This window comes from Salmo salar, chromosome 15 (assembly GCF_965601325.2).
Source record: "Salmo salar chromosome 15, fSalSal1, whole genome shotgun sequence".
Lineage (NCBI taxonomy): Eukaryota > Metazoa > Chordata > Actinopteri > Salmoniformes > Salmonidae > Salmo > Salmo salar.
The window spans coordinates 68,328,366-68,341,656 of NC_138305.1; the positions used below are offsets into that span (position 1 = coordinate 68,328,366).

Consider the following 13,291-nt stretch of genomic DNA (forward strand, 5'->3'; position numbering starts at 1 on the left):
AAATGATCAGTCTATAATTTTAATGGTAGGTTCATTTGAACAGTGAGCGACAGAATAACAAAAAAATCCAGAAAAACGCATGTCAAAAATGTTATAAATTGATTTGCATTTTAATGAGGGAAATAAGTATTTGACCCCTCTGCAAAACATGACTTAGTACTTGGTGGCAAAACCCTTGTTAGCAATCACAGAGGTCAGACGTTTCTTGTAGTTGGCCACCAGGTTTGCACACATCTCAGGAGGGATTTTTGTCCCACTCTTTGCAGATCTTCTCCAAGTCATTAAGGTTTCGAGGCTGACGTTTGGCAACTCAAACCTTCAGTTCCCTCCACAGATTTCTATGGGATTAAGGTCTGGAGACTGGCTAGGCCACTCCAGGACCTTAATGTGCTTCTTCTTGAGCCACTCCTTTGTTGCCTTGGCCGTGTGTTTTGGGTCATTGTCATGCTGGAATACCCAGCCACGACCCATTTGTAATGCCCTGGCTGAGGGAAGGAGGTTCTCACCCAAGATTTGACGGTACATGACCCCGTCCATCGTCCCTTTGATGCGGTGAAGTTGTCCTGTCCCCTTATCAGAAAAACACCCCAAAGCATAATCTTTCCACCTCCATGTTTGACGGTGGGGATGGTGTTCTTGGGGTCATAGGCAGCATTCCTCCTCCTCCAAACACGGCGAGTTGAGTTGATGCCAAAGAGCTCCATTTTGGTCTCATCTGACCACAACACTTTCACCCAGTTGTCCTCTGAATCATTCAGATGTTCATTGGCAAACTTCAGACGGGCATGTATATGTGCTTTCTTGAGCAGGGGGACCTTGCGGGCGCTGCAGGATTTCAGTCCTTCATGGTGTAGTGTGTTACCAATTGTTTTCTTGGTGACTATGGTCCCAGCTGCCTTGAGATCATTGACAAGATCCTCCCGTGTAGTTCTGGGCTGATTCCTCACCGTTCTCATGATCATTGCAACTCCACGAGGTGAGATCTTGCACGGAGCCCCAGGCTGAGGGAGATTGACAGTTATTTTGTGTTTCTTCCATTTGCGAATAATCGCACCAACTGTTGTCACCTTCTCACCAAGCTGCTTGGCGATGGTCATGTAGCCCATTCCAGCCTTGTGTAGGTCTACAATCTTGTCCCTGAAATCCTTGGAGAGCTCTTTGGTCTTGGCCACGGTGGAGAGTTTGGAATTTGATTGATTGATTGCTTCTGTGGACAGGTGTCTTTTAAACAGGTAACAAGCTGAGGTCAGTTGCACTCCCTTTAAGAGTGTGCTCCTAATCTCAGCTTGTTACCTGTATAAAAGACACCTTGGAGCCAGAAATCTTTCTGATTGAGAGGGTCAAATACTTATTTCCCTCATTAAAATGCAAATCAATTTATAACATTTTTTAAATGCGTTTTTCTGGATTTTTTTGTTGTTATTCTGTCTCTCACTGTTCAAATAAACCTACCATTAAAATTATAGACTGAACATTTCTTTGTCAGTGTGCAAATGTACAAAATCAGCAGGGGATCAAATACTTTTTCCCTCACTGTAGGCCTATGGGCTCGGCTACATGATGCATGGGACTGATTTGGAAAAAGCGACAAAGTATCTTAGACTGTACACGCTGGCCATCATTCACAAGTGATTTTGTCATCCATCAGACTATTCTCAATGTAATCTTGTCTTTATATTTACCAAATAACATATGTGTGATATTAGTTTTGATTTAGAATGTGCCATTATCATACATGCACCTGTCGTATGCACTAGCATTTGCAATGATGTCAGAGTGATTAGAGGGACAATAAAGGGCTCACTACTGACCATTAGCAAGTTTGGTAGGCTACCAATGACCATAAGTGGCATCAGAGCATAGTTTTGTAGAAGCCTAGTTAATGTGACTCAACGGTCATGTGGAATTTGGCTGCGGTCATGACTCGTGACTGCCGGTGTGTTGGTAGTACGGTCACCGTAACAGCCCTAATCATGTCACAACACTTGTCACATCAACAGGGTTGCGTAATGGTTAATGTTTGCAATGGTGTGTAACATGAATGGTGTACTTTGTAGGAAGGAATATTGATGAAGTTGAGTGTTCCATTCTATCTTATAAACTGTATGGTTTGAGCCCTGAATGCTGATTTGGCTGACAGCCATGGTATATCAGACCGTATACCACAGGTATGACAAAACATGTATTTTTACTGTTCTAATTACTTTGGTAACCAGTTTATAATAGCAATAAGGGACCTCAGGGGTTTGTGGTATATTGGCAATATAACACACCTAAGGGCTGTATCCAGGCACTGTTCATAGGCAAGACACGTCGCGTCTTGCCTATGAACAGCCCATAGCCGTGATGTATTGGCCATATAACACACCCCCTTGGGCCTAAATATATCCTCCTCAGTGGATTGCAGTGCTTTATCTGTATATATAGAGGAGGTGAGTGCCTAGTGGAGCAGAGACGGGCAGTAATTTAACAGGACTTGACAGACTGACTAGCTAAAGCTCTACTTAAGACCCTACCCCAGCGAGTTGTATTGTGCACTTGACAAACACGAGACATGAACCGTGTTGTCAGTATAACTAAAACGGTCCCAGAATGCCACTCTTTGTGTACCTAACGTTATTGTCCTTAATAACAATTGCTCAGGCCTTCGCATGCAAGGGGTGTCTCGTCTGCCCAACGGGACTCTGTATGTGGTGGAACCAGGATACTTGGGTATGTTTGCATGCTTTCATCCTTGTGTATTAGCGATTTTAATTTTAAAGTGAACCGTTCCAGTTCAAATTTGAACTCGTGTTGTCTTTCTCTCCCAGGATTTAAGATTAATCCTGGAGAGAGCTGGGTCCTGGAAACAGGACGAGTGTATAATATCCTCATCGAAGTGTTTGACAAGTCAAGCAATAGGATTTACTTATCTGATGTAAGTAAGCTCTGCCTAAGTTTGTTAAATCTGTAACACTGTCACTCTCCATACTCTTCTCACTCTCTTATAAAATGAAAAACTTAATTTGTCAGTATAATTTTGCATCTTCCTCTTGATGTTTAATCAACTGCAGACTGAAATACAGCTGGGAGACATAAAAATACTGGAAAGGAAGATTTAGGACATTTTTGTCCTGCATCATTTGTCCTCTTTTGATGGTTGTTTTTTTCCACACTTTAAACAGTTCTTCTCTGTCTTATTTCCTTCTGTATTTTTAAGTGCTACTCTCTTGATTGTTTCTGTCTGCAGAACATTCGGATCGAAGCTGCCTTCCCAGAGGAGTACTTTGAGATTCTGGAGTCCTCCCTGAATGGGTCCTTCCACCGTGTCAAGGCTTTGAAAAATGGGCTAACACTAATTGAAGCTGTGCTCAAATCTGTGGTGGATCAAGTGAGTTTTGTCATAACCTTGAATTAGTTTCTTCGCAGATATTTTGAGTGTTATCTTTAATAATTTATATCCAACTGTGAGAGATCATTATCATTAGTTAAAAATAGCTTGGTTTTGTCTTAACAAGGTTGTTGTTTTTCTGTTCTAGAATGGAAGAGTCCATGAGCTGGCCAACACAGTCCATAATGAACAGGATGTAGAAATCTACAATCCCATAGTCCTCAGTCCCAGTATCCTCACGTTTCCATGGCAGCCTAAGGTTGGAGCCTACCAGTACACAATACAGGTATTTGTCCATTTTTAATACAAGCCAGTCTAGAATCATTCAGTATATGTTCACTGATACCCTTACTTTTTGGAACCCATGTTGCTGAAGAATCTCTCAAATCAGCCACTAGACTTGCATCAAGTTGTGTGTTTATGAATATATTTAGTAGGGCTGACCCCATTTAGTCGACTGGTCTATTTGTTGGTCGACTGAGATTTCTTTAGTCAAGCAGTAGCAAAAAATAATAATAATTGAATGGTGTACCTGTCTGATTCGCGGCAGTCTGAGTGGACTAATCCATTGTGGAGGCCGTGGGGATGGCACAGTCCATCACTAAGACGTGCTACTAAAATTGTATATGGTTATATTACGTAAGAACAATGGTACAACATGAATTATATCCCTGTAGCTCAGTTGGTAGAGCATGGTGTTTGCAACGCCAGGGTTGTGGGTTTGATTCCCACGGGGGGCCAGTACAGAAAAAAATTTTTTTATGAAATGTATGCATTCACTACTGTAAGTCGCTCTGGATAAGAGCGTCTGCTAAATGACTAAAATGTAAATGTAAATATAGTTTTTTTTTAACAAATGCGCTTTCTTCTGTTTTGGATAGCGGTTGCTGTCTGCGGCTCTGAAACATCAGTGCTCTATTGAATTGGCGTCTTTTGCTAGACCATGTTGCTCTGTACATAATAGCACATTTAACCAGCATATTGGTGTTGAGAACAATGTGGCCGAGGCAGCAGCGGCGTTAGGAAATGAGAAAACAGCACTTGCCTTATGTCACGGTTGTGTGGAGAGACGGACCAAGGCGCAGCGTGTTCTGAGTTCCACATAATTTATTACTGAAACTTACCAACAACAAAAAGAAACAAACAACGAACCGTGACGACAGAGGTGCTACATGCACTAACTCAAAACAAGATCCCACAAAACACAGTGGGGAAATGGCTGCCTAAATATGATCCCCAATCAGAGACAACGATAAACAGCTGCCTCTGATTGGGAACCATACCAGGCCAACAGAAATGAACACACTAGATCACCCACCCTAGTCACACGCCGACCTAACCAAAATAGAGAATAAAAAACCTCTCTATGGTCAGGGCGTGACAGTACACCCCCCCCCCCCCCCCCCCCCCCCCCCAAAGGTGCGGACTCCGGCCACAAAACCTGACTCAATAGGGGAGGATCCGGGTGGGTGTCTAGCGTCGGTGGCGGCTCCGGTGCGGGGCGAAGTACCCACTCCGCTCAAGGATCCGCCAACATCGGTGGCGGCTCTGATGCGGGACTTTGCCCCCGCCCAGACCACGGGTCCGGCCATGGAGCCGGGTAGGATGCTGTACACGGACTGGGCACCGCCGCAGAGGAAGGCTCCGGCCAAGGAGCTGAGTTGTCCGCCATGCCTGAACTGGGCACCGCCGCAGAGGAAGGCTCCGGACTTGGAGCTGGACTGGACGCCGTGCTTGGACTGGGCATCGGCGCAGGGGAAGGCTCTGGCCTTAGAGCTGAGTTGGCTGCCGTGCCTGGACTGGGCACCGGCGCAGAGGAAGGCTCCTGCCATGGAGCAGGACTGGACGCCGTGCCTGGACTGGACATTGGCGCAGAGGAAGGCTCCTGCCATGGAGCGGAACTGGACGCCTTACCTGGAAGCTCCCGACCGTTGACCCCCGCTGGGGGCTCCGGACCGTTGACCGTCGCAGGGGGTTCCGCACCGTCGCAGGGGGTTCCGGACCGTGGACCGTTGAGTGCGAGGAGCAGGCACAGGACGTACCGGACTGGGGAGGCGCACTGGAGGCCTGATGCGTGGGGCCGGTACAGGTTGCACCGGACTGGTGACATGCTCTTCAGGGCGAGTGCGGGGAGCAGGCACAGGACGTGCGTAGAGCTGGCACAAATTGTCCCGGACAGATGACACACGGCGAGTGCGGGGAGCTGGCACAGAACGTACTGGGCAGTGGAGGTGCACTGGAGACCTGGTGCGTAGAACCGGCACAAATTGTACCGGAACAATGACACACTTCGCACGGCGAGTGCGGGGAGCTGGCGCAGGACGTACTGGGCTGTGGAGGCACACTGGAGACCTGGTGCGTAGAACCGGCACGAATTGTACCGGAACGGTGACACACACCTCAGGGCGAGTGCGTGGAGGAGACACAGGACGTACCGGACTGGGGAGGCACACTGGAGGCCAGATCCGTGAAACCAGTGCAGATGACACCGGACTGGTGTCCTGCTCCTCAGCACGCCCACGCTGCAGCACTCTCATCACCACCACCTCTCTCCAGAATCTTTCATCCAGTTCCTCCTTTAACTCCCTGACGGTCTCTGAGTCATTCTTCGGCTCCGCCGACCACACCGTGTGCCCCCCCCCCCCAAAAAAAAGAAGCTTTTTTGGGCTGTCTTTGTGGCCGTGAACCCCGGCATCGTCGCTGTCCTCCCTTCTCTCCTTGCGTCTGCTTCAACGGCAGGCTTTTGTATCTTGCCAAGATTTCTTCCGAAGTCCAGGATATTCTCTCCTCGATCTCGTAAGTCCAGGAGGCCATCTCTTCCTGGGCACGCTGCTTGGTCCTGTTGTGGTGGGATCTTCTGTCATGGTTGTGTGGAGAGACGGACCAAGGCGCAGCGTGTTCTGAGTTCCACATAATTTATTACCTAAACTTACCAACAACAAAAAGAAACAAACAACGTACCGTGACGACAGAGGTGCTACATGCACTAACTCAAAACAAGATCCCACAAAACACAGTGGGGAAATGGCTGCCTAAACATGATCCCCGATCAGAGACAACGATAAACAGCTGCCTCTGGGAACCAAACCAGGCCAACATAGAAATAAACACACTAGATCACCCACCCTAGTCACACGCCAACCTAACCAAAATAGAGGATAAAAAGGCTCTCTATGGTCAGGGCGTGACACCTTATTTGTCTAAGAAAAGTGAGGAGAGAGTAAACATCAATTAATCAATCATTCAATATCCTAACTGGCTTTATAGAGCATCCATATATGTATGCAGAAGTAAGACAGATCCTGCTTCTGTTTGAGTGTTTAAGATCTACTGATTCCGTGAGCACCAAACCTAACGCAACCACAACATGTCGGATAAACAATTTCACAAATTCATCTGTTTTTATTATTTGCTATGCTGTAATAAAGGCTTTATACATTTTTTTGTTAGAACAGCCTCTCTCGTATTTATTTATTTTGTGTTTACATTGTTTCAAATTGTATTTCTAATAATAACCCTCCTTTTTCTTGATCTCATTGTTAATAATAATAAGTAATGTTGTTATCATTAGTAAGCTTTGCATAGCAGCCTTGTATAACCACCCTAGACTTGTAGGCCAAAGAGCACATCCTGTTTAGTCTTAATACCGTAACTTATTTAAGCCTATATTTCAATACTTATAAACAGTACCAGTCAAAAGTTTGGACACCTACTCATTCGTTTTTTTAAAATGTTTTACTATTTTCTACATTGTAGAATAATAGTGAAGACATCGAAATTATGAAATAACACATATGGAATCATGTAGTAACCAAAAAAGTGTTAAACAAATCAAAATATATTCGTTTCTTAAAAGTAGCCACCCTTTGCCTTGATGACAGCGTTGCATACTCTTGGCATTCTCTTAACCAGCTTCATGAGGTAGTCACCTGGAATGCATTTCAGTTAACAGGTGTGCCTTAAGTTTAATTTATGGAATTTCTTTCCTTCTTGCATTTGAGCCAGTCAGTTGTGTTGTGAGAAGGTAGGGGTGGTATACAGAAGACAGCCCCATTTGGTAAAAGACCAAGTCCATATTATGGCAAGAACAGTTCAAATAAGCAAAGAGAAATGACAGTCCATTACTTTAAGACATGAAGGTCAGTCAATCTGGAACATTTCAAGAACTTTGAAAGTTTCTTCAAGTGCAGTTGCAAAAACCATCAAGTGCTATGATGAAACTGGCTCTCATGAGGACCGCCACAGGAAAGGAAGACCCAGCGTTACCTCTGCTGCAGAGGAGAAGTTCATTAGAGTTACCAGCCTCAGAAATTTCAGCCCAAATAAATGCTTCACAGAGTTCAAGTGTCAGACACGTCTCAAGATCAATTGTTCAGAGGAGACTGCGTGAATCAGGCCTTCATGGTTGAATTGCTGCAAAGAAACCACTACTGAAGGACACCAATAATAAGAAGACTTCCTTGGGCCAAGAAACACGAGCAATGGACATTAGACCGGTGGAAATCTGTCCTTTGGTCTGGAGTCCAAATTTGAGATATTTGGTTCTAACTGCCGTGCCTTTGTGAGACACAGAGTAGGTGAATGGATGATCTCTGCATGTGTGGTTCCCACCGTGAAGCATGGAGGTTGCGGTGTGGGGGTGCTTTGCTGGTGACACTGTCTGTGACCTATTTAGAATTTTAAGTCACACTTAACCAGCATGGCTTCCACAGCATTCTGCAGCAATACGCCATCCCATCTGGTTTGCGCTTAGTGGGACTATCATTTGTTTTTTACAGGCCAGTGACCCAACACACCTCCAGGCTGTGTAAGGCCTATTTGATCAAGAAGGAGAGTGGTGGAATTCTGCATCAGATGACCTGGCCTCCACAATCACTTGACCTCAACCCAATTTAGGATAGTTTGGGATGAGTTGAGCTGCAGAGTGAAGGAAAAACAGCCAACAAGTGCTCAGCATATGTGGGAACACCTTCAAGACTGTTGGAAACGCATTCCAGGTGAAGCTGTTTGAAAGAATGCCAAGAGTGTGCAAAGCTCAAGGCAAAGGGTGGCTAATTTTGAAGAATATAAAGTATATTTTGATTGAACACTTTTTTGGTTACTACATGATTCCATGTGTGTTATTTCATAGTGTTGATGTCTTCACTATTATTCTACAATGTAGAAAATAGTAAAAATATAAACCCTTGAATGAGTAGCTGTGTCAACTTGGAAATTGCATTCACGAATGAATGTGACTGTTTTTAGTCTTTGCTGTAATCAAGGCTTTACAAAAAACATTACAACATACTCTCTGGTACGCTTATAATTCATTTGGTATTGTTTACATTGTTCCAAACGGTCAGAAAAATCATATTGTAATCTGACAGCACACATAATATGCAAGCAGCGCATGCTCCTTACATTCTTTTTCTTGATCTCCAGTTTTATCCACAACTAGTCAAATGTTTTCCAAACATCCGACTTCTCCTTTACCTCGAGAAACCAGTAAAATTCTCCTATTGGTCACGTGCATGTGATGCATACATGCGTCACGTAAAGAGAGCAAGGGTTGAGGGAATAGGGAATGTTTTTCCAAAACGAGGGATTTCAGTAACTTCAGTCAGAAATTGCTGTAATTGCAGTGCGTTCGGAAAGTATTCAGAACCATTGACTTTTTCCAGATTTTGTTACGTTACAGCCTTATTCTAAAATGTATTGTTTTTTTTCCCTCATCTACACATAATACCTCATAATGACAAAGCAAAAACAGGTTTTTAGAAGAAAAAAAAACGGAAATGTCACATTTACGTAAGTATTCAGACCCTTTTACTCAGTACTTTGTTGAAGGACCTTTGGCAGCAATTACAGCCTCGAGTCTTCTTGGGTATGACGCTACAAACTTGGCACACTTGTATTTCAGGAGTTTCTCCCATCCTCTCAAGCTCTGTCAGGTTAGATGGGGAGTGTCACTTCATAGCTATTTTCAAGTTTCTCCAGAGATGTTCAAGTCTGGGCTCTGGCTGGGCCACTCAAGGACATTTGGAGACTTGTCCCGAAGCAAGTCCCTCGTTTTCTTGGCTGTGTGCTTAGGGTCGTTGTCCTGTTGGAAGTTGAACCTTTGCCCCAGTCTGAAGCCCTGAGTGCTCTGGAGCAGGTTTTCATCAACGATCTCTCTGTACTTTGCTCTGTTCATCTTTCCCTCAATTCTGACTAGTCTCCCAATCCTTGCCGCTGAAAAACAACCCCACAGCATGATGTTTCCACTACCCCGCTTCACCGTAGGGATGGTGCCAGGTTTCCTTCAGACATGACGCTTGGCATTCAGGCCAAAGAGTTGAATCTTGGTTTCATCAGCCCAGAGAGTCTTTAGGTGCCTTTTGGCAAACTTTTACTGAGGAGTGGCTACCATCTGCCCACTCTACAATAAAGGCCTGATTTGGTGGAGTGCTGCAGAGATGGTTGTCCTTCTGGAACTCAGAGGAACTCTGGAACTCTGTCAGAGTGACCATCGGGTTCTTGGTCACCTTTCTGACCAAGGCTCTTCTCCCCCGATTGCTCAGTTTGGCCTGGCGGCCAGATCTAGGAAGAGTCTTGGTGATTCCAAGCTACTTCTATTTAAGAATGATGGAGGCCACTGTGTTCTTGGGGATCTTCAATGCTGCATAAATGTTTTGGTGTCCTTGGTTTTCCCCCTGACATGCACTGTCAACTTTGGGACCAAAATAGACAGGTATGTGCCTTTTTATAAATCATGTCCAATCAATTGAATTTACCACAGGTGGACTTCATTCAAGTTGTATAAACATCTCAGGGATGATCATTGGGAAAACCTGTTCGCTTTGTCATTATGGGGTATTGTATGTAGATTTTAGCATAAGACAGTAACGTAACAAAATGTGGAGAAAGGGTCTGAATACGTTCCGAATGCACTGTATGCTACTGTCAACTTGTAAAACTGGCCAAGTATGTACTGTATAGGTGTAGTGGAGATGGAGTGTCCATTATGCATCAACAGATTACTTATGTTGCTTGTGTAGCTCTGAAATGTGGTCTTGATGGCTCAGTTGGTTGGGAACACCAAACTGCTGTGTGAGTGGCTACATGAATTCATTTGCAATGCAACCATAATAGAATGATCATAGGAGACACAAAGCTGAGTATGATCCTATTAAAAAATAAACTCTTCCCTTCAATTTCTAGCACGACCTCCTAAGAACAATTTGATACAAAGCCATACTGAGCAGCACAGCAGGTCAATTTGATAAAGCCCCAACTAATAAACATTTCTAAAATCCTGTTTTTGCTTTGTCATTATGGGGTAGTGTGTGTAGATTGACATTTTTTTATTTAATCTATTTTAGAGTAAGTCTAACGTAAAAGTGGGAAAAGGGACGGAGTGTAAATACTTTCATAATGCACTGTATGTTGCAGTTTCAGCGACATGGATGATAAACTGTGCAGCAAGTCTGAGCACAGTCAAATCAATTGCGGTCGGACTCCCTCTAGTAATTTGTGTGTCTTAATTATTTCATCAAACCGTGCACTTCAAGCAGCCGACAAGGTCAGTGCATATAGTTGAGTTGATTAAAACACATAGGATATGTCTATACATGTATAAATAGAAATAAATAAAAAATCAACCATACGACTGTTTGAAAGAACAGACAACTCTTGGTCGACCTATTTTTTTTGGGGGGGGGGGGCAGAGCTAATATTTAGACATTGCTTTTCTGAATCCTCTTTCATTACTTCTTATTACTACCTTCTAATTTGTATAAGGCCAGACACTGGCTTAAAATGACAGAAGTTTAAGTGTCTCTTGATGTTGTGTATTTACCCATGTTTCATTGTGTACCAGGCAGCAGGAGGCAGTGGGAATTTCAGCTGGTCCTCCTCTAACCTAGCCGTTGCCACAGTGACAGTCAAAGGAGTGATGACGACCGTCAGTGACATCGGCGTCAGTGTGGTGTACGCCCATGATGTACGCAACCCAATGCACTATGGTGCGATGAAGGTGAGACCGTCTGTGTGTTTACAGAATAACCTCATTACATATCTTACGTCTTTTTGAACTGATATTAAAACTGTACTGGTTGGTATATAATGTTTGGAAGAACGTTACGTCAATTAAAATAATTAAACAAGTCCATTGAAACATTTTACAAGAACTGTTACCATTGTCTGGACTTCAGCTGACATGTCTCACTGTCCTTCTATCCCCCACCCCCAGGTGTATGTGGTAGAGCCCGTGGGGATGGACTTCTCTCCCTGCCCGGTGGAGGCCCGTGTAGGGCTGGTGCTGGAGCTGCCCCTCCGGATCTTTGGCTTGCTAGGGGAGGGGGGAAAGTGGGGAGTGGAGCAGCGGGTGATGCTGAGCGACTGCAGTCACTTTGACCTGCAGGTGGAGGAGGAGACCCAGGGAGTGTTCCAGCTGCTGGAGGGTGAGGCATTCCCCCATACTCTGCTCATAAAAACCTGCAGTTAAAACCCTGACAATACTTTACCTAGCTTGGGGGCAGAGCCTTCAAAAAGACCCTCTGTAGTGTTCAACTTTTATGTCCTTCTCAGATTGGCAATACGGTTTTAATTTCCCTTGATCCACAGAGGAGCATAAGATCCACCACTTACATTTGATTACTAGCCTTGGATTTGAAGCATCTTATTGTCTGTTGTGTGTCTGTGTTGAGTAAGGTGTGTATGAAAACAGGTAGACTTTGTTGTCCTCTAGGGCCGGATTGCAGCCATATGTCTCTGTCTGTCTCTCTCCCTCCCTACAGGTGTTAGACTTCAGTGCAGCTTTTGACATTATTGATTATAGCCTACTGCTGGAAAAACGTATGTCTTATGGCTTTACACCCCTTACTATAATGTGGATAAAGAGTTATTTGTCTAACAGAACACAGATGGTGTTCTTTAATGGAAGCCTATCAAATATAATTCAGTTAGAATCAGGAATTCCCCAGGGTAGATGTTTAGGCCCCTTGTAAATATTTCTAAAACTAAAAGTATTGTATTAGGAACAAAACACTCACTAAACCCTAAATCTCAACTAAATCTTGTAATAAATAATGTGGGAATTGAGAAAGTTGAGATGAATAAACTGAGTAACACTAGATTGTAAACTGTGATGGTCAAAACATATTGATGCAATAGTAGCTAAAATGGGAAGAAGTCTGTCTATAATAAAGCGATGCTCTGCCTGCTTAAGAGCACTGTCAACAAGGCAGGTCCTACAGGCCCTAGTTTTGTTGCACCTTGACTACTGTTCAGTTGTGGTCAGGTGCCACAAAAAAATGCAATTGGCTCAGAACAGGGCAGCACGACTGGAGAGAGCTAATATTAACCCCTGGTCGGGCTGACATCCAGCGAAAAATCCTATCGCCATTAGCATAACAACATTTTATTAATTTTTTTCAAATATAGGACTATGTTATATCGTTTTATAGATACACCTCTCCTGAATCGAACCACGTTGTCCGATTTCAAAAAGGCTTTACAGCAAAAGCAAAACATTAGATTGTTAGAGGAGTATATCGTAAAAGTAGCCACATAGCCATTTTCCGACCAACCACATGCATCACAAATAACCAAAAAACAGCTAAATGCAGCACTAACCTTTGACAATCTTCATCAGATGACACCCCTAGGACATCATGTTACACAATACATGCCTTCTTTTGTTCGAAAAAGTTCATATTTATATATAAAAACAGCATTTTACATCGGCGCGTAACGTTGACTAACTATTTTCCCTCAAATGCATCCGGTGAAACAGCGCTACAATTTACTAAATTACTATTCGAAAACATTTTTAAAATGTAATATTGTCATTCTAAGATTTATAGATGAATATCTCTTGAAAGCACCTGTAATGCCAGATTTAAAAAATAACTTTACTGGGTAATCTCACTTTGCGATAAAAGGGGATGCGATACTCAG

At 43.8% G+C, this 13,291-nt stretch overlaps 1 protein-coding gene across 1 annotated transcript in view; it reads left to right on the plus strand.

The window, feature by feature from the left end:
- Positions 1 to 13,291, plus strand: part of nup210 (nucleoporin 210) — a 62,704-nt gene that overhangs the window by 11,536 nt on the left and 37,877 nt on the right. Inside the window, exons 8-13 of the mRNA XM_014145440.3 lie at positions 2,644 to 2,712; positions 2,811 to 2,917; positions 3,230 to 3,370; positions 3,519 to 3,656; positions 11,211 to 11,366; positions 11,583 to 11,793. Coding sequence (XP_014000915.1) covers positions 2,644 to 2,712; positions 2,811 to 2,917; positions 3,230 to 3,370; positions 3,519 to 3,656; positions 11,211 to 11,366; positions 11,583 to 11,793 — 822 coding nt within the window. The remainder of the gene's footprint in view (positions 1 to 2,643; positions 2,713 to 2,810; positions 2,918 to 3,229; positions 3,371 to 3,518; positions 3,657 to 11,210; positions 11,367 to 11,582; positions 11,794 to 13,291) is intronic.